Source organism: Balaenoptera physalus (genome assembly GCF_965194825.1).
Source record: "Balaenoptera physalus genome assembly, chromosome: 10".
In the NCBI taxonomy this organism is placed as follows: domain Eukaryota; kingdom Metazoa; phylum Chordata; class Mammalia; order Artiodactyla; family Balaenopteridae; genus Balaenoptera; species Balaenoptera physalus.
The window spans coordinates 100,218,982-100,246,573 of record NC_138889.1 but is presented as its reverse complement, the minus strand read 5'-3'; the positions used below and the strand labels follow the sequence as shown (position 1 = coordinate 100,246,573).

At 48.6% G+C, this 27,592-nt stretch overlaps 1 protein-coding gene across 2 annotated transcripts in view; it reads right to left on the bottom strand.

The window, feature by feature from the left end:
* Nucleotides 1–27,592, bottom strand: part of CSTPP1 (centriolar satellite-associated tubulin polyglutamylase complex regulator 1) — a 211,196-nt gene that overhangs the window by 3,924 nt on the left and 179,680 nt on the right. Inside the window, exons 4-9 of one of the 2 annotated variants that reach the window (XM_082410840.1) lie at nt 22,990–23,074; nt 6,688–6,773; nt 4,741–4,936; nt 3,959–4,068; nt 1,537–1,600; nt 503–1,273 (exon numbers count right to left, since the gene is read on the bottom strand). In XM_082410840.1, the coding sequence (XP_082266966.1) occupies nt 1,099–1,273; nt 1,537–1,600; nt 3,959–4,068; nt 4,741–4,936; nt 6,688–6,773; nt 22,990–23,074 (716 nt within the window). In that variant the 3' untranslated portion in view covers nt 503–1,098. Of the gene's footprint in view, nt 1–502; nt 1,274–1,536; nt 1,601–3,958; nt 4,069–4,740; nt 4,937–6,687; nt 6,774–22,989; nt 23,075–27,592 lie in introns of those variants that run through there. The other variant, XM_082410841.1, reaches the window with a different exon arrangement.

The following is a 27,592-nucleotide window of genomic DNA, read 5'->3' as shown; positions in this document are numbered from 1 at the left end:
CGGCCCTGTTTGGGTCCCTAGGTGGGTGTTACTGCCCAATTCAAGGACCCCTGCCCAATTCAGGGAAGTTGAAGACCACCGGCCTTACCTTCCAGCCTTGGCTGGAAGCTGGTGCTCCTCGGCCTGTCTTGTTCACAGCTGCATCCCCACTGGCCTAACCCCGAGCAGGTACTTAGAAAATGCTTAATGAAACTCTGGTTGAGAGGCTCTGCAACGCTAACCCTTCGTGGCCAGAGTCTCTAAAGTTATGGGAACCTGGCCTTGAACCGTCTGAGCTTGTTCCCTGAAGGTCCATTCCAGCTGTGAGGCACCTTTCCCATGAAAGGCTGAGGTCTTATGCAGGAGGTAAGCCCCTCTTTGCCATTATCTGAGGCAGTTCTCCAGGCTTGAGTGGCCCTCTGGCCCCCACTTCCCAGTCCTGCCAGAAAAAAGCTGGAACTTGGCACCAAAAAAACTTGCCCCTTCCCTTCACCCCTCAGTCTAGTGGCTTTAGACTCACCACTTACCAGACACAAGGGACTTTATTCACTTCACATATTTAACTATTAGACACAGAGGAGACGAAGCAGTGTTTGAAAGTGAAATTTGTCTTTTCACCCACCCTTCTCCATCTTACGGCTAGTGGCTATTCCTCCAGCAGAAGGCCACCATGGCTATATCCTCCTAATACTTGCATCACTGGGTGTCACCCTTTACCATGAAAGGTCCTGCATGGTTATGCACGGTCTCCCCCTTCCTGGAGTTGCTGTGAGGAGATGGGGACTGTCAGCAAAAGGCTAAAGCCAAGTCACCTTTCTGGTGGCCTCAGCTCAATCTGCTGTCAGCTTGGGGGCCTGATGAAAGGCTGACAGCCAGGAGAGTAGGCTGTTAACTTGCTAGGTTCACTGCTTAGCTTGGCTGATCATTAGAAGCCCTCTGGCGGGTCTCTGGGCTGGGGCCGTTATTTGGCCTTTTCACCAGCAGAGGGCAGCATGGCACGGGGGGGTGGGAGAGGAGGTGGCCTGGAGTCCCAAGGGCTGGAGGGGCGGGGGTGAAGGGGGGGCGCTGGGGGCGGGGGAGCTGGGTACTGGGCGTGGTAGACAGGACCCTTCAGACTCCTCAAGTCTCGGACTCATCTGTTTCTTCAGTGGAGCCATCGCTCTCTGCATCCACTTTGCGGGCGTGATGCAGGGGTCTCCAGGGGGAGCCAACCCGGGGAGGGGTCCGGGCAGGCAGGCAGCTGGCCTCTGGACCGGCAGTGACCGAGTTGACCAGGCCTGGGATCTGCGCCAGCCTGAAGAAGGGAAGAAGCCCAGAGGGCAGCGAGGTGCCTCCTGTCCAGAGACCAGGACCTTCACACTCACTCTTGCATGTGGATGAACCCATGGGCTGTATTCCCAAAGGACTCAGAGAGGATCCCTCAGGCCTCTGCTGGCCCCCAAACCCCTCCCCGACCGATGGACAAGTGCTGTGTGTGTGACCCGTGACGGGGCACTACCGTGTCTGACTGAGGTTTTGTCCCCACAAGGGGGCAGCATCTTCCCACCCAACACTTACAGCCGTTCTAGTTCCTCATCCAGAGCTGGGTCGTGCATCAGGTCCCCTTTGTCAGGCAAAGCTCCTAGGAAATAATTGGGGGCACAAAACTTAATCTGAGGATCCTTCACCCGGGCTGCAGTCACACAGCCCCATGCCCAGCAGATGCTTCTGTGCCCCTCACCTTCATGTCTGCCTATTCTGCCAACCCTGGGAGAGCTGATCTAAAAGCTTTGGGGAACAGAAGTTTAAGAGGTCTGCTAGGGGGGCAGTAAGTCCTAGGTACTGCTGGAAAAATTTAGTGAAGCCCACTGCCTACCCTCCCCAGTCATAGCTACAAGACATCCCCAAACCTCAAGGTCATTGCACAAACAGGACGATCTCCTTCCAAGACTAGATGGTGGGTTGTGAGCTGGTACTGAGGGTTTGGTCCTTTCTTGAGGCCCCAGTTACTGAACTGAAAAGGAGCCAGAGACACAGGATATAGCCCAGGCCCCAAAGACCATAAGTTATCTAGTTTTGTGCCTCTAAATCAGGGTGACCCCACTTTGGAGACAGAATGGTCAAGAACGCTGCCTCAGCCTCTCCAGGGAGGGTCCCAGGGTGAGAAGAGAAGGCTGGGTCAGGATCAGACCAAACTCTCCTCTGCGTGTCCAGAAGCCACCGGGAGGGGAGCCGTCCCTTCTCTGCCACAAATCTCTTTGAGCTGGTTTCCTCAGCTATAAACCAAGGGAAGTAATTTTTGGATACTGGGGAAAGGTGAGAGGAGAGGGTCTAGGATGCTCTTTGGAGCAGTTAACAGTGGGAGGGAAGGTAAAGCTGAAGTTTGCAGATGGAAAGATTTTCTTAACAGCAAACGGTTAGAGAAAAGAGCTTTACTGGTGGTCAGAAGCAAGATGCGGCTGCTGACCGCGCTAGTCTCTAGAAAGCCTCAATCTTACAATTATCCATCTGGCTCTAGTTCAGTTCCTGACGTTTTCAGATGATGCCTCCTGGCCCCTTTTGTTCTAAGTGGTGTTTAAACTATGGTCCGATGGAACCCTCTTGTTGTTTTGTGTCTGTGAGTGGGTGGGGTGCCTTGAGGGGGGCGAAGGGAACAGGACAACCCCTCCACAACTGGCTGCACCTGGTGTACCTCAGGTCTCTATTTCATACACTGGAGATGCAGGTGAGGGTAGAGACCATACGCTTCTTTCCATCTCCCACTTGCCCAACATTAGTGCTCTGTGAAAGAACTTAAATGAATGACTGTCCTTCGTAAAGGCCCCAGAAAACGTGCAGGCATGACGTTAGTCTACGCTGTGACCCAGATGCTACTTAGCTTTTCCTTTTTCTTCCTAGTGGCTGACTTGTGGACAGGAAGGGAGGGTCAGTTACCTAGGAGTGTAAAAGAAAACCTAAGCCAATTCCCCACTCCCTGCCCCCTTACTCTTGACTCCTATTTGCCACATTTGTATTCCTCCTCCAGTTGGTGACCTTGGCTACCAACCTCATTCAGCTGAGGGGTCCCCAGACCCGTGCACTGTGCCTGAGTGGACCCTCAGTCAGTCCTGTTGAGGTTTGTGCTCCTGTGCACCCAGGCCACCCCTAGCAGGCTCTCTGTCCTGTAAGACCTAAAGCATCTAGCCCAGCACTTGGGCTGCTGTGGCTGGCATTTAACGAATGTTCAGTTTCCTTCTCTCGACCCCATTCCCTCAACTGGCAAAAGTCTTCTCTTGAGACTCAGGAACCTGAGATCTCAAGCACACCTGGATATCTCTTGAGGAGAGAGACTAATAATAAGAACCCCTCTCAAGCTCTGTGGCGATGACAGCCTGGTGGCCCCTCCCCTGGGAGGGCAGCAGGTGTGGGAGGGGGAAGAGGAGGGTGGGTGGGAAGGCCAACCAGTGAGAGTAAAACGACGGACAGGAAAAACTGGGCCAGTGCGGGCCTCTCTCCGCCCCCCGCCCCCCTTTTTTTCCACTCCCTTTCAGACTAATAAGATTTTTTTTCCAGATGGAAAAAAGGTCTCCCCAGACACACCTTTGCCCTGTTTACAAATGGGATTCAGGTGTCTCTGATACATAAGCTCCAGAGCCACTGATTAAATAGCCCTGTGTCTGCCCAACCTGCAGGCGGCTCCCCAAAGCAGAAATGATGATTCCATGGGAGGGGCTGGGCACGCCTCTGCCATGGAGAGGCTGCTTCATGTTGGGGCAGGACCTCGGGCGGGGAAGGCTATGCCTTGCCACGGGAGGGTGGGAGGCCTCAGAGGGCACATCTTGTGTTATGCACGTTCTGGCTCCCTAGGCCTCAGAGTCTGGCCCTGAGAAGTCAAGGCAGACATGGTGAAGCTGCCTCCCCCTTGGGAGGGAGGCAACACGGGCCACCAACACGGGCCAGCTCCTATGTGGCTTTACACTGTAGGGGCAGGAGAGGCTGGCCACAGCTAGCTCTGGCTTACCTAGGGCTTGGTTGATCCCATGATGCTTTGAGAGGGCCACAAGGAATCCATAGAAGGTCAGTCTCTGAACGTTGCTTAGGACCTCTTTGACGAGTGCTGGGGGTGGGCAGCTAGAAGGGAGAATACAGATGCCAAATTCAAAGACTAGTGAGTCTGAGTGCCATCTTTTCATCCAAACCTTCAGGCTTAGGGGGATGCCCAAAGCCAAGACCGAGGGATCTGCCTACCCTGGGAGCCCTAAGACCCTGGGGAGCATGGCAGATCTCCAGGAGCAAGGCCTTGATTGTGAACAGAAAGGCTGGCATGTTCACTAACTGGTGCTTCACTGGCAGGGGTGGGAGTGGGGGAAAGGGGAAATGGCGCTGGGCAAGGCCTCCTCTTGGAGGAGACCAAAACTGGCTGCTCTGTCCCCAAGGGGACTTTGTGCTACCCAGGACAGCTTAACCCTCCCTTTCTGTAGGGTGAATTCCTCGCACAGTGAATATTTTTTTCCTTCTCTCTAAAAAGTCAAGACCAATCTATCTCCTGGCAAGGAGAAGGGGCCCAAGTTGGTCATCCAGAGCTGCTCTTGCCCAAATGAAAGCAATCCTTCCTGTGAGCCACCTGGGAAGACTTTCAGTCAACATCCTGGACTGGGGGCAAATGGCACTGTTCTAATTTATACTATGACCATCAAGGGCCTAAAAGCCCTGGGCCAGTCAGAACAGCCTGCTGGAGATCTGTTCTGGGCCAGGAGCCTGCAATCCTGGGGCTGAGGTGGGGTCTGCGTGCCCATTTCTCACCTGTACTTGTGCCGGTCACACAAGTTCTCCAGGCACTGGCAGAACAGGGACGCCTCCACGCCCTCCAGCATGCTGGCCTCGCCCAAGGTAGGCCGCGGGCGGTGCTGCCCACTGGACGACGTCGGCACAATCACCGTATTGGGGTTCTTGCCTGACAGTAGGTCCTGATAGATGGCAGCCACGCTCTCCAGGAATTCTGGGTACAGGGGTAGAGGGGCATAGGTCAGGCGGGGATGACACACTTGGTCCCCTCACAGTGCCCTCCCTTCTCTGCGTGTTAGCTCAGCTCCACACCAGCCTCAGTCCTCAGCGCACAGTGTCCTGGGAGCAGGGGCCCTCGGCCTCATGTGACCACTACACTCATTAGAGATGACACTAATATGTGTTTCAGCTCAAATGTCCCCTCCTCTGGAAGTTGTTCCTGGACCAGGTGAGACCCCCTGTTACATACTTTCATGCGCCCTGTACTCCTCTGTAGTGCTTATCCAGTGAGGGGTTTTCTGTGTAACTACTTGTTCACTCTGTCTCCTTGCTGGAATGGAAGATCTTGCATAAAGGCCTGGATCATGCCTTGTCAGCCTTCCTGTCCCAGCACCTAGCACTGTGCCCGGCACATAGAAAATGCTATAAATATTTTTAAAAAATTTTAAAGGGTGAAAGTGTGCACACTCCTGCTGGTAAGCCCCATCTTGTGAGCCACCTGCCTCTCGGACTCAAGAAAGCAGGCTGGAATACCAGTGTGGGAGAGAACGCTTGCAAGCTGCTAATTTATTAAACATTTGAATTTGTTTTCAAATGTTAGCAGCTGAGCCCTCGTAGGTAAGCAGAGACTTATGGCCCATCTCCCCACTGCTGCCCCATCCTGGGAGCGCTGTGAGGAGAGAGCCCCGACAGACAGCGAGGGGAAGCGGGTCTCCACACGTGGCTGCTCCTTCTCTAGGGCCCAAGAAACTTCAGAGAAATGGGAAATAGACGCCTGGAGCTGCTAAGAGCAGGTGGCGAGACCCCAGCCTCCAGCCCCTGCCTGACCAGGCCCTTGGGCCGCCATCAGGAAAACAGAATGTGGCGCCTGAGTGAGGCCAGGGCTGGCTGGGGCCACCCGCTGGCAGGAAGGCCATGTCCAGGCTCCAAGGACAGCCTTCTGTTTACTGGAAGGGCCTGTTTTAAACAAGTTTGTTTATGGACATAGCCAGCAATTTCTAAATCCAACATTCCATTTGATGCGGCTGTGTGTGAGCTGGTGTGCACCGGCATTCATTCATCTATTTTTATTCCACCTGAGCCCAGAAGGTATTTAAGGGCACAGCTGGTGAGCACTGGGGAGCAGGGTGGGAGTGTGAGAGAGGACTGGCGTGCGCTTATTAAAAGCTGTGTGGGTGGAAAATGTGTGCTCACACATCTGAGTCAGGGCCCAGGGAGAGACCCCCCGATCGCAGTGACACAGCAGAGCGGCTGAGCGCGCTGGCTGTGGCATGGGCCCTCTGCAGGTCTGGGCTCCACCCCCATAAGCGCTGTGTCTTTGGCAGCTTTGCCTCTGTCAGCTTCTCTCTTAAAGGACCTACCTCTCAGGGCTGTTGTAAGGATTAAGGTGCTCAGTGCTATGCCTGGCACACAGTAAGTTTTCGATAGTGAATTTATCGGGTGTTGATCCAGTGGTGTGTTTTGTTGTTACTGTCATTATCACTTAAACTGATTTGTCGCGCTGCTGGCTGGAAGCACTGTGGTTTTCTATGTTTTGGGGAGGCTGAGGGAGTCGGCTCTGCAGACTGAATCTTGTGACCACCAGTGAGAACTAGACATCCTGCTGGTGGGTGACCGGCTGTGAAGCACACGACGGAGGGAGGAGGGGAGAAATGCATGCGCTAGGCACACAGATGGAAAGGGCAACAGGGTAGGAGAGGGCACATGGTCCTGGCAGGAGCCACAGGGGTCCTGGGAGACTCTCACCTGAGTAGTAAAACTGGATCTGGAAGGCAAAAAGGAAATCTGAAAAAGACATCAAGCAGTCCATGGCGTCGTCCATGAGCACAATCCTGAGGGGGAAAGAGAGAGAAAATATGAGAGAGTGCGTGTACATGTGTGTTTGGGGGAGCATTCGAGTGAGCCGCTCCTGCGGATCCAGTCTCCCTTGGGACAGCAAGACACTGGGGATGGGGCTCCCCATACAAGCTCCTCCCGGTCACGTCACTTCTCCATCGTTTGGACTCTGTCACCAAACTGAACTGAAGCGGGAGGCAGGCTCCCACTTCAGCGTCTGTGGCACCAGCTAGAGGATGGGACATGGGTGGGGTGCTGACAAGGAGAGGGTGCAGCTACAACGCAGCCAAGACCCCTTTTCATACCCTGAAGCAGTAAACACTTTCATCCTGCAGTGAGGACCATTTAGTTCAGAATAAATACAGCTGATCAGAAAAGGCAAAAAGAAAGCCAAGAGGTTTAAAGGGGTCTTGGCAAGTGGCACTGAGATTTAATAAGCTACCAAGGGCCTTCAGAATGGCTACGGGCACTTCCGTGCTGGGACACAGCTGGCACAGAGAGCAGAGGGTACCGCTTGGGGTCTGCACTTGAGAGGGTCCGAGAACACACCCCATCCCGCGACGCCGCGGTGGCCGGTGCTCCTCCACGCACGCTGTCCGCTCTCACAAGCTGACCGCCTCCTGGTGTCTGCTCTCTCTAACCCCTCCGCCTGCGCACCCACCTCGCAGGAAGGAAACCATGTGACCACTAAAGGACTCAGACCAAGGCCACGTTCGTGCTCTGCTCAGGGCCTCACTGGAGAGGACAGGAAGAGAAGAAAGTTAGCACTTGCTGGACTCCATCCATGTGCCAGGCAGGGTGCCAAACTCATCTACTGATGGGAAGCTGGGCCCCCCCATCTGTTTCTTTTCTTTGTTGTTTTTTTTTGGCTGTGCTGCGTGGCATGTGGGATCTTAGTTCTCCGACCAGGGATCGAACCTGCACCCCCAGCAGTGGAAGCACTGGGTCCTAACCACTGGACCACCAGGGAAGTAACCCCCACCACCACCTCCCTATCTGTTTTTGACTGGGCCCTATCTTTCCTTTTAAAAAAAAAACCTTTTATTTTGCTCTCTCGTGCATTTTTCTAATTCTCTCTCCACCTCCCTGGGTCAGAGAGTCCCCAGACCGGCCACTGGATCAGCTCCAGAGAGAGCAGGCATTGCTCACCTCTGGGGAAGGGGCTTTAGAGAGAATATAATGTGAGTGGTGCCCCTGGAATTGTGCCAGGCAGCTGCCCTGGTTTCAGGTCTCCCCAAAGAGAGAAATGGTTCCTACCTCTAGTCTTCAGTTGTAATAATGGTAACGATAGAAACAGGCAATATTAACTGAGTACTTACTTCATGGCAGGCACTGTATAAGGTATTTAACTTATATTAATTAAAATTTATCCCACAACAATCCTATGAGGTAGGTCTTGTTGATTATTCCCATTTTACAGGTGAAGAGATTAAGTCTCAGAGCAGTCAGCTTGCTGAGGTCGCACAGCTGGTGAATTTGCTCTACACGTCATGTACTTACTTTCTACTAGGCCTCACTGCCTCTTTTAAAATAAAGATACAGAATATGAACACTTGCATTTTACTTCTCAGTTTATTAGCTGCCTAACTTATCTTTTTTCTTCTCACCTATATCTTAGGGCCTTAACTGTTTCTCATGTATCTCTTGGGGAAGAAAAAAGCTGCCTCAACTACCAGAATTCAACATTAAAATTCCAGCTGGAAAAAAATTCAAGGCCAGAGAGTGGGAGGAAGCAACGCTGCCAACGGCCACAGGAGGGCGTCCTGGTCTCTCCGGCAGAGGCTCCTGGGCCCAAGCGTTGAGCCGCTGGCCAAGTAGTTACCCCGTTTCTCATAACCTCAGGCAGGCGAAAGGGAAGAGAGAGGGCACAAAGCCCAGATTCTGATATCTGGATGGGGAGAGAGAGGCGAGAGAGGTAGAGAGAGGGCAGGTAGTAGGGACTGGGTGACAGAGAACCCAAACTACAGAGGAAGAGTGAGCTCTCCCAGAGCCCCAGGGAGGAGGAGCCAACAGCCCCTCCAAGTCGTGCCTTCCCAGGCTCACAGGGAAGGAGAGGAGAGAAGGCAGTGACCTCTCCTTCCTGCCCCACTCCCGGGACAGCTAAGAACCCGAATGGCCTGAAGTTAATTGCTAGGGAAGAGTGCTGGGCTGAGAACACCCCCAGGCAGGAAACCACGGAGGGGAACCAAAGCCTTTGAAGATGTTACTTGGCTCCTCTTGGTTTATCATCAACCTGGGACCTGGTGCTCCTGTTTATAGCAGTTGCCGCCATTTACTATTTCTCTCTTTACCTATTTATTCATTCATTTCATACAGATGGTCCCCGACTTACGATGGTTCAACTTAGGTGTTTTGACTTTACAGTGGTGTGAAAGCAAGACAAATTTGGTAGAAACCATGTTTTGAAATTTGAATCTTGATCTTTCCCTGGCCTAGCGATGCGCAGCACATGCTCCCTCGTGATGCTGGGCAGTGGCAGCTCCCGGTCAGCTACACGGTCACCAGCGTGGACGCAGACAGCCATTCTGTACCAGACTACCGTTCTGTTTCTCACTTTCAGTACACTGTTCGATCAATTACATAAGAGATTCAACACTTTATTATAAAATAGGCTTTGTGTTAGATGATTTTGTTCAACTGTAGGCTGATGTAAGTGTTCTGAGCACATTTCAGGTAGGCTGGGCTAAGCGATGATCTTTGGTAGGTTAGGCGTAAAAACGCATTTTTGACTTTTGATATTTTCAACTTACAACAGGTTTATCAGGACGTAACCCCACTGAAAGTCGAGGAAGATCTGTATTGCAATATAATTCAAATACCATAAAATTCACCCTTTAAAAGTGTACAGTGTGGAACTTCCCTGGTGGCGCAGTGGTTAAGAATCTGCCTGCCAATGCAGGGGACACGGGTTCGAGCCCTGGTCCGGAAGGATCCCACATGCCGTGGAGCAACTAAGCCCGTGCGCCACAACTACCGAGCCCACGTGCCACAACTACTGAAGCCCACACGCCTAGAGCCTGTGCTCCGCAACAAGAGAAGCCACCGCAATGAGAAGGCCACGCACTGCAACGAGGAGTAGCCCCCACTCGCCGCAACTAGAGAGAGCCTGTGTGCAGCAACGAAGACCCAATGCAGCCAAAAATAAATAACTAAATTAATAAAAATTAAAAAAAAAGTGTACAGTGTTTTTTAGTATATTCACAAACTTGCACAATCATCACCATTGTTTAATTCCAGAAGTTGTAATTCTTGCTGATCATCATGCTCCTGAGACAGGCCCTGCCACGCCAGGGCTTCCAGCCAACTGCCATAAGCATCTTCCTCTCCCAGCCGCAGCCAGGACTGTCAGCTGCAAGCAGGGCCCGCCCTTCCAGCCCCAGACCCGGCTGCAGCTTTCTGTCCGCAGCCATTCTTGACTATGAACGTTAGCTCCCTCTTTTGAGAGGGTGGCAGCCTCCGTGGGAGCAGGGCGACCCTGCGCGTGCTCTGGTTTTGGCCCCTGCTCCTCGGTGGGCTGAGACTCAGATTGGTCAGGAGGGACCAGCAGGCTAGTTGGGGGAGGCAGACAGGCAGCAGGGGCTTTCTTTCTGCGGGACAGGTGGCTGGATCCCAGCAGCACCCGTGCCTAGGACTGAGGGGTTTTCTTGATTGCAAGCAGTGAGACTGGCTGCCAGAGAAGCCAATTGGATCTCAGCTGTCATTAACAGCAACACTCCTCTGTTCAGCCAGAAACCTGGAGTCCTCCTGGCATCCTGGACACTCCCTCCCTTGCCTGCCCCACATCAGTCAATCACCAAGTCCTATCAGTCCTCTTCTGGACATTTCTCTTGAATCTGTCTGCTTCTTTCCACTTCCACAGCCCCCATCCAATGCCCACCTCCACCTCTTCTTCCTGGATAACGGAACGACCTCCTACCCAGTTTTCTGCAACACTCTTGCCTCCTTCTAATTGAGTATCCATACTGTGGTCAGAAGGATCTTCAAAATGCGAATTTGACCATTTTACAACTCTGTTTGAAACCCTTCATGGGCTTCCCATTGCCCTTAGAGCAAAGTCTCCCATCCTTATCCTAGCTTATGAGCCTGCATGACCTGCCCTCTGCCTCCGCTCACCTTTCTATACTCATCGGAGGCCCCAGGCAGGGTCCCTCACGATGTTCCAGCCACACAGATCCTTCAGTTCTTCCTTCCTCCTGCCCTCCATGCCCTTCTCCTCACCGACCTGATTGATGCCTCCTCACTCTTCGGGGTACAGCCACAGAGCACCCCTTTGGGAAGGCGAGGGCAGGCCTCCCTGCTCTGGCTTCCACAGTTCTCTGTGACCCCCTCACACTGTTCGTGTCTGTCTTTGCCCCAGGACTATAAGATCCACCAAGTTACACCTCTGTCTCTCTGTTTGCTGCCTGACTCAAGCGCCAGCGTGGTGCAGGGCACACAGTAGGCACTCGGTAAACATTTGTTGAATGAAGGAAAGCATGAACAAATGACTAAGAGAGGCTGCAGTACCCTTTTCTTTTTCCCTGGCAAGGTGACATCTGGATACTACATTCAGCTCTGGACAGTCCATTTAAGAGGAATAAACTAGAGTCACAGAATAGGTAGGTCAGAGTGGTGGAGTCTGCAAACCAGGATATCAGACAAATGACTGCCTTTAGATCCTTTAGCCTGGAAGAGAAGATGAAGGAGGAAGTGAGGCCCCCAACTCTTGAAGGGGCTGCCTCTGAGGGAGATGTCACAGGGATCTAGAGTTTGGCTCTAGAAGACTTGAAGATGCCCATCTCTGGGATTATGGCTGCTTTGTGAGGGAGTGAGCTGCTTGTTGCTGGAGATATTCAAGCAGAATACTTCCCAAAAGTATGAAAGAGCTCCTTCTAGCCCTGAGAGAGTGTCATCCCAAGGGTGGACAGAACTAACAGCTTCTCCTGTGAATGAGGGTTCTGCTGGGGGGAAAGTTTGCTGTTCAGAGGACCGTCGCTGCAGAAAAGTCTGAAAGACTTACAAAAAGGTGCTTTTAGAAACATCATACGCTGCATTGTCCATCTCCAGACTAATGCTCTGACCCATAAAAGTTCTGGGCATCTGGCATTGGAGTCTTGGCAGAACTGTGGGAAAAGGCAGGCAGGAGGCTACAGGTCTGTCTTTGCCTTTGGTGACAGGGACAACCCCAGGCTGTAGGCCCTACAAGCCACCGACAGCTGCTTCACCCTGAACTCAAACTTGTCACCAGCCCCCAGAGGGCTCAAGAGGAGTTTCCTGAAGACAGGTCATCCACGTGTGCTGTTTTCCAGTTGATGGCAGTTGGCTCAAAATCCCTTCCTGCCAGAGGCCTCCTGCTAGCGTGCCAGCTGCGTCTGACACCTGGAGGAGACTGGCTGCCCCTGCTTTGAAGTGGAGCCAGCAGGAAGCTGCTGCCAACGAGAGTCTGTGCAAATCCATTGGATTGTGGAGAGATCCCTGCCGGCCAGGCCTCAAGGCTAGAGAGGGGAACTCTGGGGGAGAAGTAAAGGCACTCTAGTTCAGGCTGGCTCTGAGCAGAACCATGTGAAGGGTGGAGTCCAGGGCAGCGACTGGAATGGAGAAAGAGCACTTGGCAGCGTCTGAGCTACTCCCAAGGGGGCTGGCCGTGCTCTCACTCCCATGCTGACTTCCAACAGCTGGGATGGGCTGGCTGGCTGGGAGTTAAGTGGGTGCCAAGGAAGCAACAGCTTTCAGTCCGAACCTACTGACTTGCCAGCTTCCTATTCCCCCTTAAGGGTCAGTATCCCTGGTCTAGTGGCATGAGCTGTACCTGGTTTTTTGTTTTGTTTTGTTTTGTTTTGTTTTTTGTTTTTGTGCAGTTCTGGGTTAGCAGCCCTGGGATCAAATCCCAGCTCTAGAACTGACTGGCCAAGTTACCTTTTCTTGGGTGAGTTACGTTTTCTCCTGGAGTTTCAGTTTCCTCATCTGTAAAGAGGGGATAATTATAGTTCCTCTTTCATGGGATTCTTGTGAAGACTCAATATGGTGATATACTGTGCCTATTCTATTATTATATACGAGTAATCACTCAAAATAAGTGTTAGCTGCTATCAATAAGTGTTCTAGCTGGTTTCAGGTGATGGAAGAGCTCAAAATAGCAAATAAAAATATAGCTCAGAGGAAGTAAGTGCTGCCAGCACCCAGCCGGGCAGAGGCTCTCAGGCGGAAGCTAGCTATCCTGTTTCAAGTCCACTTTTGGGGGAAGCCAGGCCTAAGCCAGGGCCAGGAAGAACGCTTCCATGACTGAACTTCCTTTGGGAGGTCACATGAGCAGCGTCTTTCATGGGTGCAGCTGAAGCATGTCTCCGAGTCTGTCTGGGATCCTGGGACACCTCTGTGGACTATGTCTTAAAGTCAGGGCCATGAGTGAGGATGAAACTACACCCTGGCCACCTTCTCCAGGTGTTGGCAAGGTTTCCTGTGACACTTCCTCAGGGTTGCCCCTCTTCTGGACTGTGTCGGAGGCACCCTTGTGCCTCACAAGCTGCCTCCAAGTCCAGGCCCTCAAAGCAGCATGGGGTGTCCAGGTCATGGCTCTCCCTGGGCTCTGGCCTGCACCTGCAGGGGGTCCCAATCCCACCTGCCCTGTGGTGCCTGAGAAGCTGGATCCAGAGAGTGTGGGAAGTAGCAACAACTACAGCAACACAGTATTTGTTAAGGGCTTACTTGGTCAGTGCCATACATCTGTCATTGCATTTTCTTCTCACGTTAATCCTATGAGGTGAGATCAGTGGATATCTTTACCGAGAACACGGGGGTTCAGAAACCTGACCAGGGTCTCAAGGCAGAAGCAAAAGAGCTGTAATTCAAACACAGGCCCCTCTGACTCTAACCACAGTTCCCAGGCCACTGCAGCTGCTTCCAGTAAGAAGTGGCAATAACACCTCCTGCCGGTGGCGCTGTCCCTCCTCCCACCCTTGGTGTAGAGCCATGGCCCCCAGGAAGGCTGGAGGCTTAGGCCCGGATACTGCTTCTTCCCTGCAGACACCGTGAAGGCCCCGCTTGGCCACTTCAGCTCCATTATCCTGGTCTCTCCCAAGAAGCTTTACAGCTGGGGGGGTGGGGGTGGAGGAATGTTCCATGATCTTAGGATAAAAACCCAAATCCAGTGCATGGCCTGTGAGGCCCTCTCTTCTCCCAGTCCCCAAACTCCTCAAACTCCAGGCCCACTGACTCCTCCCAGTTCCCCTAGGTCCTCACTGGAGAAAGAGGGGCTTCCTTCCAGGCTGCTTACTTTCCCTAGACGGCCTTCCCCTCTCCCTGCTCCCTCCCTAAATCCTACCCACCCTTTTCACTTTATTTTTTACTTTTTTGGCTGCATTGGGTCTTTGTTGCTGTGCCTGGGCTTTCTCTAGTTGCGGTGAGCGGGGGCTACTCTTCGTTGCGGTGCGCGGGCTTCTCATTGCAGTGGCTTCTCTTGTTGCGGAGCATGGCCTCTAGGCATGCGGGCTCAGTAGTTGTGGTGCACGGGCTTAGTTGCTCCGCGGCATGTGGGATCTTCCTGGACCAGGGCTCGAACCTGTGTCCCCTGCATTGGCAGGAGGATTCTTAACCACTGCGCCACCAGGGAAGTCCCCTTTTCACTTTAAATAAAATATTTAAAACGTCAGAAAAATTACACAGACTAACATAACAAACATTCGTATACCCACTAGCTAACTTCATCAAAACTTCACATTTTGCCATCCTTGCTTCAATGTTTAAAAGCTTTGTAAAATATTACACATATTGATTAAAACACCTGGACACCTGGACACCCTTCCTCATCCCCTTCCTCTACCTTCCTCCTCAGAGATCGTCACTGGGGCTTGAGGGCTTAGCGTTCATTCATTTAAACTTGGGCTTGGCATCCCTCCGCATGTTTCCATACTATATTAACTCACACAAATGTCTACATTGTTAAAATATTATATAACTTTGTTTTGCTTGTTCCCAAACTCTATGCATCATTTGGTAACTTGACATTTTGAGATTCATCAGTGCTGATGCATATATATCTCCCTGCATTCATTTTAGCTGCTGTATAGATTTCCACAGAATGCAGATAACACACTTTGTCCTTTCTACTGCATAGGGACGGGCAGAGGGTTCCACTGGTAGTTATTACAAATAATGCTGCCTGTCTCCTTATAACCAGGCACACTTCTTGAACTTTTAAAGATTTGCCCAAATTGCTTCAAAGTGACTATACCAATTTACACTACCACTAGCAGTTTATGAGCGTTCCCACTGTTCCACATTCTCACCAATACTTGTACTATCTCACTTTAAAATTTTTGCCAATTTGATGACTGTGAAGTGGTATCTCAATTTAATTGGCATTTCCCTGATACTACTGAGTTTGGCCATGAAAATATGCCCAAATGTTTATTAGTTGTTAGGGTTTTCTCTTCTATATATTATCTGTTTGTATCTTTGGACTGTTTTTCTACTGAGGGTCTTCATCTTTTTCTTATTGATTTGTAGGAGTTCTTCATAAGCAATTCTTTTTTTTTTTAATAGCTTTTAATTCTTTTTAAAAAAAATATTTATTTAATTAATTTACTTATTTGGCTGCACCAGGTCTTAGTTCCTGCACGCAGGATCTTCATTGCCGTGTGCAGGATCTTCGTTGCGGCATGCGGGATCTTTTTAGTTGTGGTGTGCAGGATCTTTAGTTGTGGCATGTGGCATCTAGTTCTCTGACCAGGGATCAAACCCAGGCCCCCTGCATTGGGAGCACGGAGTCTTAGCCACTGGACCACCAGGGAAGTCCCCCATAAACCATTCTTGAGACTAAAAAATTCTGCAGACTAATCTGTTGTTAGTTACATATGTAATAAATATCTTCCAGTCACTGGCTTGTCTTTCAACTTTGTTTACAGCATCTTTTGTTGAATAGAAAAATTTAATCTTAATTCTCCGGTAGTCCTGCAGGTTAGGGTTCAGCACTTGCATCGCTGTGGCGAGGGTTCACTTTGCCATCAGGGAATTCGTACTTCCTAGCAGATACTTCCCCTTTCTCTAGAATGTCAGCTCCACGAGGGCAGGGGCTTGGTTTTGTTCACTGCTCTGTCCTCAGCACCTGGAAGAGTGCCTGGCACAGAACAGGCACTCTCCATGGACACTGGCTGAATGACTGAATAAGTGAATGCAATTTTGCTTGTGGTCAGTTTATCAACCTTGTCCACTGGGCTTGGGCTTTAAGAATTTTTGTCTTGTTTAAGAATTTTTTAACTACCTGGTGGCCATAAAAATATTTTCTCCTAATCTCTTTTAAGAGTATTACAGCTTTGCATTTTACACTTAGGTCTGTAATCTATGTGAAATTGACTTCTGAATATGGTCTGAAGTAGGGATCTAATTTTATTTTATCCTATGTGGATAAATTGTCGACTGAAAAAAAAATGCACAACGTGAGAGTTTTGAGTTAAGCTTTATTTGGGGCAAAATGAGGACTACGGCCCAGGAAATAGCATATCAGATAGCTCTGAGAAACTGCTCTGGAGAGGTAGCGGGGAAGGTCGGTATATACGTGATTTTGGTGAAGGGGATGTACATTCAATCCAGCACACATTTTTGCAGAAGGCTGTCGCTAGTCTTGTGAAGTTTGCTGCTAGTCACGAGGAGCAGGTGTCTCCATTAATGACTTTAATGCCTTTTTAGGTATGAGGAGATGCAAGAATTGGGCTTGTAAAATCTTCCCTTGAAAATATCTAACTATCTGGGACTTCCCTGGCGGTCCAGTAGTTAAGACTCTGCGCTTCCACTGCAGGGGGCATGGGTTTGATCCCTGGTTGGGGAAGATCCCGTATGCAGCATGGCCAAAAAAAAAAAAAAATCTAACTATCTGAAGGCCTGTTCTGCCATTTTTCCCCAGAGCACAGAGTGCTTCATTCCTGATCTCCACTCTGAATACCACTCAGGGTGTGCTGAAGGTCAGCGGCTGTAGTGGCTTAATCCTTGTAAAGGCAGATGGCAAGTCCCAAATTTTTAGTTGGCATTATGATGGCCTTATAATCAGTCCTAGTAGTTGACAGGGCAAATTCATCTCTTATTAATCCTTCAGGTCTCAGATTCAACATCTCTGTTTTATGGACAAGTTTTTCATGATTCCCCAGGTTAGGCTGGGTATCCTGTTTATATGTTCCTATAGCACTTAGCTCTTCGTTTACTTAATGTCTGCTGCTCTGTCAGTTTGTAAGTTCTTCCAGGGCTGGAGCAACATTGTCATAGCCCCCCCACAAGCACGACTGGCAATATAACAGGCACTCGATAAAAATCTGGTAAATTAAAGAATGGGGAGGGAAAGGATAGTCTGTTTAGGTGAAAGACCTTTGGGGCAACAGTGACACTGTCAGATGGCAGGTCAGATCTGGGGAGGAGATCTATGCAGGATGATACTGCAGGGGAGAGACATAAAGAAAGAAAGACATCAAGAGAGCATAAAGCTGTATCTTCCGGGCATGGCATGAAGTCTGGCAGAGAGTAGATGCTCAGTAAACATTTGAAAAATGAATATAGGAATGAAGTATCACTCCCCACTTACTAATTATAATTATGTTCTTTAAAAATAGGTAAGGGAGGGATTTTCCTGGTGGTCCACTGGTTAAGAATCCATCTTGTAATGCAGGGCATGCTGGTTTGATCCCTGGTCGGGGAACGAAGATCCCACATGCCATGGGGCAGCTGAGCCCATGGGCCACAACTAGCAAGCCCACGCACCACAACTAGAGAAAAGCCTGAGTACCGCAACGAAGAGCTCGCATGCCAGAACGAAAGGTCCTGCGTGCCGCAACTAAGGCCCGATGCAGCCAAAACAAACAAATAAATAAATAAATAAGAGGTAAGGGAATTCCCTGGCGGTCCAGTGGTTAGGACTCTGTGCTCTCACTGCCAAGGGTGCGGGTTCAATCCCTGTTCGGGGAACTAAGATCCCACAAGCCACGCGGTGCAGCCAGAAAAAAAAAAAAAAAGGTTTTGTGACAGGTATTTTACATGCATTATCTCATTAAATCCTAAAAACACTCTATGAGGCAGGTGCTATTATATTTCCATTTTAAAGATGAAGAAATTGAGGCTCAGAGGAGTTGCTCAAGGTCACAAGCCTATGAGTGAAGGAAGTGAGATTTGAACCCAGGGCTGTCTGGCTCCAGCACCTGAGTCCTACACCATTAGGCCATTCAACCTTCGTGATACAGGGACCAGCTGAAAAATGACTCTCTTAAATGGAGGTGACTTGTTAGGTCTAAAACTAGATTCCTTAGAGGAGTTTATGTGCTTTTGAAGCATTATATGTATTCAGCATATAACTGTGATAAAAGAGCTTTTCCTGTTAAACATATATTACTCACTAGGAAATCTGGCTTTAAGTGAGGGAGAAGTGAGTTAAACAGTGTTTCAGATGACAAGAGTGAGAAGGAAAAGCAATTCCTTTTAATGCAATCAATTCTAAAATGCCAGAAAGAGATTGGCGTGCAATGCTCTAAAGTGGTTCTCAAAGTGTGGTCCCAGACCATGAGCATCACATGAGAACCTATAAGGAACATGGATTCTTGAGCCCCACCTCAGACCCACTGAACTCTGAGGATGGGGCTGGGCCATCGCGGTTTAATAAGTCCTGCAGGTGATTCTGATGCACACTCAAGTTGGAGAACCACTGCTTTAAATCTTCACCCTTGGAGGGAAGCTTCCCACCCCGTGTCATTTGGGCCTTGAATGGGTTACAGGTGTGATGGTCTCCCTGGCCCAGGAGGGAGGAGACGAGAGCCTACAGGCTAATCACAGGCAGTTCTGTCTTTACCCTACTTTTTGTTATATATTATTTTCTGAACTTTGTGAAGGGAAAAAAGGCCATAAACCACTGCCTTAGGGAACCCAGGAACTTCTCATTTATTTAATTTAATTTTTTAATTGAAGTATAGTTCGTTTACAATGTTGTGCTAATTTCTGTTGTACAGCAAAGTGACTGTTATACACATATACACATTCTTTTTTAATATTTTTTTCCACTATGGTTTATCCCAGGAGGTTGGATACAGTTCCCTGAACTATACAGTAGGACCTCGTTGTTCATCCATTCTAAATGTAATAGTTTGGAACTTCCCCGGTGGCTCAGTGGTTAAGAATCTGCCTGCCAATGCAGGGGACATGGGTTCGATCCCTGGTCCGGGAAGATCCCACATGCCACGGAGCGACTAAGCCCATGTGCTGCAACTACTGAGCCCACATGCTGCAACTACTGAAGCCTGCGCACTCTAGGGCCCGCGTGCCACAACTACTGAGCCCATGTGCTGCAACTACTGAAGCCTGTGCGCCTAGAGCCCGTGTTCCACAACAAGAGAAGCCACCGGAATAAGAAGCCCACGCACCACAATGAAGAGTACCCCTGGCTCGCCGTAACTAGAGAAAGCCCAATGCAGAAAGCCCAAAGCCAATGAAGACCCAATGCAGTCAAAAAAATAAATAAATAAAACCAACCAACCAAACAAATAAATAAATGTGATAGTTTGCATCTACTAACCCCAATCTCCCTGTCCATCCCTCTCCCTCCCCCGCTCCCTCTTGGCAACCACAAGTCTGCTCGCTATGTCTGACTTCTCACTTACCTAAAAAAATCTGGTAATAATAATAATACTAACATTATTTTAACAGCAGAAATTATTATTTATTGAATGTATATAATGTGCTAAGCAATTTATATATAATTTTTTGTTGAAATCTTACAACCACCCTATGAGTTAGTTATTATTATTAGCCCCATTTTACAGATACGGGAACAGGGCTTGTAGAAGTTGAGATCCTCAAGGTCATCCAGTTAATAGAGCACAGGTGGTGTGTACACCCAGGTCTTTCTAACCCTATGATGCCTGTGCTCTTAAAGGTCAAGGTTAATACCACTGCTTCTAACATTGCTCTGTGCCAGGCATTATTTTAAGCACATTATATGCTTCTTCAATTATTACAACTATGATTATTCCCACTTTACAAATGAGGAAACTGAGGCTCAAAGAAATTAAATAACTTTCCCAAGGGCACAAGCTGGTAAATTGTGGAACCAGGATTTGAACTCAAGAAGTTTGGCTCTAGTTGAATGTTCTTAACCATCAGGAAAGCCTCCCAGTCCTTGGAGGATGGAGACAGAGATGCTACGGTGACCATTTAGGGATAAAATTACTTAGCGACTCCACTGCTGCAGGAGTGTGTGCGGTGGAGGGGATCTCTGGCTGAGCGCTGTCATGGAGTCTGATTGTTCTTTGCTCTCCTGTTTCCGGCTCACACCTGCCGCTCCAGGGCCTGGCCACGGTGCTGGCCGCACACGAGTCAGGCGCACGTGGAGCTGCTCTGCCGCTGAACAGGCTCTCGCGTACAGCTGCCTGTGGATTACATGCTTTCACGCACACAGCATCAGAGACTGGAGCCTCCTCCTGCGGCCTGTCCCCAGACCTCAGGGCCATGAATACAGTGAGACCAGCAGTGAGACAGGAGAGGGCAGTGCCTCTTCCAGCTAGAGTAACTGCCTTGGAGGCCTAACCACCCCCATCTGCAGTTCTGGTCAGAAGCCTGGGTTTGTGTGTGAGGAAGTTGGGATCCTGACCTTCAGGACAAGATGAGAATAGCTTAAACAATCAGAGGGCACTTTCTGGGATGTATGCAAAAATTTTTCAACACACACACCAGCTGGAGTGGAGTGAGGAAAGCAGGGCACTGGGGAGGCGGGGTTGACACAAAAGCCTGAGTCCTGAGTTCATCTCTAACTTCGTAGCCAGTATCCTGAGGCTCACCTGGGGCCCTTCTGTTGTTGATACTGGCATCCCCATCATCCCCTCACATTCCCTGCTATTGACATGGACTGGTTACCTTGCTTCCTCTTCCTCAGATGGAAAGGTCTGAAGTTTCTATTGAGCTCTTGAGGAGGAGGAGGTAAGCTTCTGACACAGCTAGGGGAATGCCACTCCGGAAGCCCCTTGGTATCAATAATTGTACAAACCTGTGGATCTTAGAGGGTTCTATTCCTTCTAGTCTAATCTTGCCATGCTTACACACATCAGATTGTTTGGAAGGGTCTGGGAGATGGGTGGGGCAAATGCAAAAACGGGGCTGCTGGGGTTGAAAATCATACAGAAGGCTCACCCTCAGACTCGCCCGCTACCTTTCAGGAGCGGGACAGGAGGACGGAAGCTGCTGTGCAATGACAGAAACCAAGGTGATGTGACACAAAGTGGTGGCAGGCTGTGATCGGTACCCAAGGGATCCACTTCTAAATCAAATGGCAAGCTCCTTGAGGGGCAGGAACTATATCTTATTCATCACTGTAGCCCTAATATGCAGAATAGATCCTGGCACAAAATTGGCACTCAAGAAATATTTGATGAAAGGAAGTACTGAGACCTGCTACAACGTGGATGGACCTTGAAAACATAAGGCTAAATGAAAGAAACCAGTCACAAAGGACCACCATATATCATATGATTCCATTTATTTTAAATGTCTAGAATAGGCAAATTTATAGAGACATAGTGTGGTTGTCCAGGGCTAGGGAGGATGGGGGGATTGGGAAGTAATGGCTAAAGGGTGCTGGATTTCTTGGTGGGGTAGTTAAAATGCTCTAAAATTGATTGTGGTGATGGATGTGAATATACAGTTGACGCTTGAACAACCTGGGTTTCAACTGCACAGGTCCACTTATATGTGGATTTTTTTCAATAGCAAATACGCAATCTGCAGTTGGTTAAACCCGCAGATGCTGAACCCACGGATGCAGAGCCATGTATATGGAGGTACTGTGTATATGGAGAGCTGACTGTAAGTTATACTTGGATTTTCCACTGCACAGAGGGTCGGTGCCCCTAAGCCCCTCCCTGTTCACTAGTCAACTCTCCCCTGTAAATATACTTGACTAATTGATTTAGGGAACCTGGGCATTTAAAAAATTATTATTTAGATTTTACTTTTTTAGAGCAGTTTTAGGTTCACAGTGAAATTGAGGGGAAGGTGCAGGGATTTCCCATATACCTCCTGCCTCCACACGTGCTCAGCCTCCCCCAGATCAACATCCCCCACCAATGGTACCTTTGTTACAATCGTTGAACCTACATTGACACATCATCACCCAAAGTCCACAGTTTAGATTTATGATTCACTCTTGGTGTTATACATTCTATGGGTCTGGACAAATGTCTAATGACACGTATCTATCATGTATGATATAATACAGAGTATTTTCCTAAAAATCCTCTGTTCTGGCATTTTTCAGAAAACAAGATTTTTGCTATACTTCCATTTGCTGCCTTAGCTCAGGTTTTCAGTTAAATAAGTAAAAGTTAGGGGCTTCCCTGGTGGCGCAGTGGTTGAGAATCTGCCTGCCAATGCAGGGGACACGGGTTCGAGCCCTGGTCTGGGAAGATCCCACATGCCGCAGAGCAACTAGGCCTGTGAGCCACAATTACTGAGCCTGCGCGTCTGGAGCTTGTGCTCCACCACAAGAGAGGCCGCGATAGTGAGAGGCCCGCGCACCACGATGAAGAGTGGCCCCCACTTGCCGCAACTGAAGAAAGCCCTCGCACAGAAATGAAGACCCAACACAGCCAAAAATAAATTAAATTAATTAATTAATTAAAAAAAAAAATTTAACTGAGGCATAGCCCAACTACCTCATTTGGTTAAAAAATGTGAATGACAGTGAAACCAAACACAGAAATTAGAGGGTTCTAACTATTTCTACCAAGTCTTCCTGGTTCTGGACTAATCTTGAAAACCTTCTTTTAGTATAAGTAATACAATTTATCCCCCCCTCAATTGGGCTTTATCACCTTCATGTTTTCCAGTCTCGAACTTCAACCCCCTTTATCACAAGTTGCTGCCAAACTTGCCCCATATTTTCTCAGAATGTCCTCTAGGGATATTTCTTTGTGTGCGTGCCTGTGTGTGTGTGTGTGTGTGTTTGCCTTTTCCTCTCACCACCTCCCAACTTTATCTGCAGCCCCTAAAACTCCCCGCAGAAACCACCAAAGATCATTTGGCTTCCTTTTGGAAATGCAGAAAGTATTATGTTTTTGGGCAAATCCCAAATAGACCCCTCTCCAAATGCCAGTTTCTTCCTTATCAGTTTTATTCTCCCCTAATGGTATGTTTGTTTGTATACATTTCAGGTTTCTCTCAGAAGCCCGGGCCAAAGAGGGGGCTGAATTGACTTCAAAAGCCCAGGAGACATACCTGGCTGCTTTCTGAGTGAGCTCCAGCGGGAAATCTGGGCACAGTAATTGCAGCAAGCAGTGATATTCCCTCATGGTCAGCAAATCTGGAGTGGAAATGGATAGGAACACATTAGGTCTCTGCATGTGAAGTCACTGCTGTCTTTTTGGTCATTTCATGGGTTTCAGACCTACTCTCAGTAGAGCTGCTCTTTTAAAGGTGAGTCAGTGTTAAGGCTGCATTAGCCACTAACCCTCCAAGGGTGAGATTTTAAGATCAATATTTCTACAAAGTTTTTCCTGGATGGGAGGCACCCAGCTACAACACTTTGGCCTAAGGAGCTTCACTGGTTTGAAAGACGGTCGGGTAAGAAGGGGGAATTAGAGGGGTAACTTTATTAGCCTTCTTATGTATGAAAATCCACAAGAATGAGTCATTTCAGAGCTGGCTAAGTTTGCTGAAATTCTCTGGCATGGTAACACTCACCACAACATGCCCAAAGACCATCCACAGAATATCTGCAAGCAGTACTAAGGCAAATGCAGTCTTGCAATGTATGGAGGAGAAGAATACAGCATAGCAACCCACAGACCTTCTTACTCTGTCATCCAGTATTGTGCAGCCTGGCTCCTTTTGGATGCCTGCACACAAATCTGGTCATCCTATTATAGGAAGCCAAGACAAAGATCCAAGATATACAATCAAGGCAACCAAATGACTCCTGATATACAGAAGCAGTGCTTTGGGAGAGATGAGCCAGGATGAGGCTCTGTGGCCCAGTAGAAAACCCAGAGACGTAAATCTCAGGGGGGTTTATAGAATGCCAAGGGAGAGGAAATACACTGATGCTTAAAAGTTGTTTTGTTACTGCATGTCCCAAAGCCAAGAGATTTTAGATCAGTCAGGCAGCTGCGATCCACAAGTATTCCATATACCAAAGCATCTCAAATATGGAACGACGTGCTGATGGTAAAGCAAGATCAAGCAACCCAGAAGCCCTCCTAACTGGGAGCATGAGTGAGAGAAGGGAATCCAGAGGGCATGGCCACATTTGGGGAATGAACATGATGATCACAGGCACTTGGTTTCTTTGGACCTAAGTTAGCTCAAGCCACAGGAATCCAGATCTCCTGTCCCTGATAGTTTGGTTGATGCTTTTCCAAGATAAAAACCCCAAATCCCCAGGGACAGGCCTGGGTTCCTACTACTTTTTCATCAAGGCTCAATTCAAGGTGGGGGCATAGAGTTAGACTAACCACACTGCCAAAGTCAGGGACACCAAAGCGACAGACTCAGCGTCAATGTAGGTCAAAGGATCAAGATGGCTTTTGCGGCCTTCATCTTAGCCACAATGGGGTGTGCACTTTCCTCTCCTCACTCGCCTGACCTAGGGCACAGCCTAGTAGGAGGTTTTGTTCTTCAAGGGAAGGAGTAATAGCCACTTGTGGGCTCGCAGACTTGGGGTGAGGGACAGGAAAGACGAAAGGGAGAAAAGCCACTGAATCTAATATGTTCCCACTTTATTCTCACTTCAAAACCCCCTGTATAGACAGAAGTGAGTTCTGGCAGGAACTAAATAAAGGAAAGTTCTATCTTTGAATCATTAATGCTTTTTTTCCTTTCTTTCTTAAAATTAATTAATTAATTAATCTATTTATTTTGGCTGCGCCCAGTCTTAGTTGCGGCACGCGGGATCTTCGTTGCGGCATGTGGGATCTTTAGTTGCAGCACGTGGGACCTTTAGTTACGTCATGAGGGCTTCTTAGTTGCGGCATGCATGCGGGATCTTAGTTCCCTGACCATCGATTGAACCCAGGCCCCCTGCATTGGGAGCTTGGAGTCTTACCTACTGGACCACCAGGGAGTCCCCATTAACGTTTTTCTAGGCTAAGATTTGGTGGATGGATCTGATACCATTCTTAGGGGGGGTCAAAGTATTTCACAGTTATTCATATTTATCCCCCAAATTATCTACAAGATATCCTTGGGAAGATAAACAGGGTAAAGGAAAATGAGAAGCCGAGAGAGAGTTGTATGACCCCCTTGTTCAATCAAGAAAGACAATGCTGGGAATCGATCTCAGCCTCCTGGTTTCCAGACCCTCAGCTCTCTTTAGGTTCTTGATGATATTCTAAATCATGTGCTTCAAATACTTGCTTCCTAAGGGTAGAAGAATGATTTACAAAAGTAATTTTGTACTTCTCCAATGCAACAACAGTTCTTGGAAATACTAAATACATCAGAAAAACAGAATACATCCTGTTCACCACTTCTGGAACTTGACTATCCCAAATGTAAAGTGAGGAAGATAGTCAGATAAAGAGATGAACAGGAAGTGCAGGCAAATAAACAACTTTAGCCAGTTTAATTGTGGAAGACAGCAGTTCTATTAAAGTAGAAGTGGGATAATATCAAGGCCAGATAATTTCAAGGGAGAGGCATCTGCCACTTGGAGACACTCCTGGGTTGTACAGTGGGTATTTGGGAGAATGGTGAGCAGTAAGTGTTGTTCCAAAATCAGAACACGGATGAACAAATGGGAGCCGTCCTCCTCCTGTCCCCCTGGCTGGGGTTCAAATCTTGGCTCTGCAATTGCCCAGGTATGCAACCTTGGGCAAATTGCTCAATCTCTCTAAATCTCAGTTTCTCATCCGTAAAATGGGAATGATGATACCTACCTTTCAGGGTTGAAGTCAAGATCAAAAAAGATGATGTCTATAAAGTACTCAGCAGAACATCTAGAACATAGTAACACCAAACAACAGGAGCTATTTGGTTTTGTTTTTAAATCCTGGGGGCAAAGGCAGGAGAGGAGGAAGGTGCGTCCTGCTGAGTGTAAATGCTTAAACCCTTTTAAAATTTTTCTGCCTTGAAAATTCAGTCGGATTGCTTGAGCCGAACCTGTTTTTGAATACTCTTCTGCAGTCTGCATTCACTTAATGCCTCCTCCATTCCCAACAGGCCAGCGGTCTCCCCAGCTCCTGAGGCTCACACTCAGGCATTGGTTAACCCTAAATAGGCTCCTGCCTATTTTGGGTCCTTTGGCTCTAAGAGCTCTCCAAGATCTCAAAGATCTGCCTTCCAGGCAGCCCTTTGTGCTTCAGGAATAACAGTAGTGAGCCTGACTAGTCACTGAGCTCTGTGCTCAGGCTTTGAATTAGCTCACTTAACCTTCACAACAACCTCACAAAGTAGACTCTAATATTCCCAGCCGCATTTCACAGATAAGGACGTGGAGGCGTAGAGATGGAATCATCTGGTAAGTGAGGAGAGAAGGCTCCAGAGCCTGGGGGACAGGAAGGGGACTTGGCTTCCCAGAGCAAGGTCCTAGGCTGGGGTCTAAGGGCTGGATGGGCTTAATAATGATAATAATACTAACAGTTAACATTTATTGAGCACTTACTATGGGCCAGACACTGATCTTCCAAGGGTTTTACCTGTGCCATCTCATCTTATCTAATCTTCACTATGGTTATCCCCATTTCACAGACACAAAAACTCAGATCATGCTTAATTGCTGGAACTGGAATTCAAACTCTGGCAGTCTGGCTCCAAAGTTTACCCAGCTAACATTTTCAGCACCTTGATCTTATCAACCATAATGTGTGAAGGCTTAATAGCTTGTTCTCCTCCCCAAACAAACTGCAGGAACTAAATAGCTCCAGGTGAACTGGATCAAGGAGACAATTCAAGTGAATTGGGATTTTTTCATGTAAGAAATCAAGTCTGAAAGGTTCTAATTACTGTCAACAGGAAAGACTGCAGCTCCAGCACCACAGCCTTTGCTGAGCCGGAGGCCATGGGAAGGTGGGGGATGAGTACACCTGTGCTGGTGGCTACACCGCCATTTCTCATCCCCTCCCACCTGCCGGTGCTCTCCATCCTGGCAGGTGCAGGGAAGGTAAGCGGTGTGTACCAACAGATGCCTTCTCTAAAGGAATCCCCCCACAATTAGGAAAGCTCAGCCAGCAGGTCCTGAAAGTTCAAAGGCAAAGACATAAGACGACTCTGGTATAAGATCAAAATCAGAACACTCCCCACAAATTGGTGCTTCTCTTTTTGTGGGTGGTCAGAGCTGTTAAATTTTCTTATTCTAAACCTTGTAATAGTTCCATTGACTGTGTGGCTCTGGACCAGAGGTTTCTACACCCTCAATCCTATCATCTCAGGAGGCAGCACAGTACAGCATTGTGGCTCATAGCACGGACTTTAGAGTTAGACTGCCTGAGTCCAAATCCAAGCTTTGCCACTGACTTCAAATTACTGACCTTTAAGTGCTCTATGCCTCAGTTTCCCCATCTATAAAGTGGGTATAATGATGGTACCAACATCATTCAGTTGCTGTGAGCTAATGTTAAGAACTAAGAATAATAGCCCATCATAAGTGCTCTGTTAGTATTTGTTATTATTATTTTAGAAATAAAGAAACTAGGGTTTCTTTAAGGTTAATTACTTTTTCAAGGAAACAGAACTAGTAAGAGGAGGGAGGACTGAGATTCAGACATACGCCTGTCTAGCTCCAGAGGTCCTGCAAGTTCTACTCTAGCAGGTGTGATCTGGCTGGTTAGTGGGGGACTTGACTTCTGATGATAGGATTGTTTATGCCAGGTGACTGACAAACTTT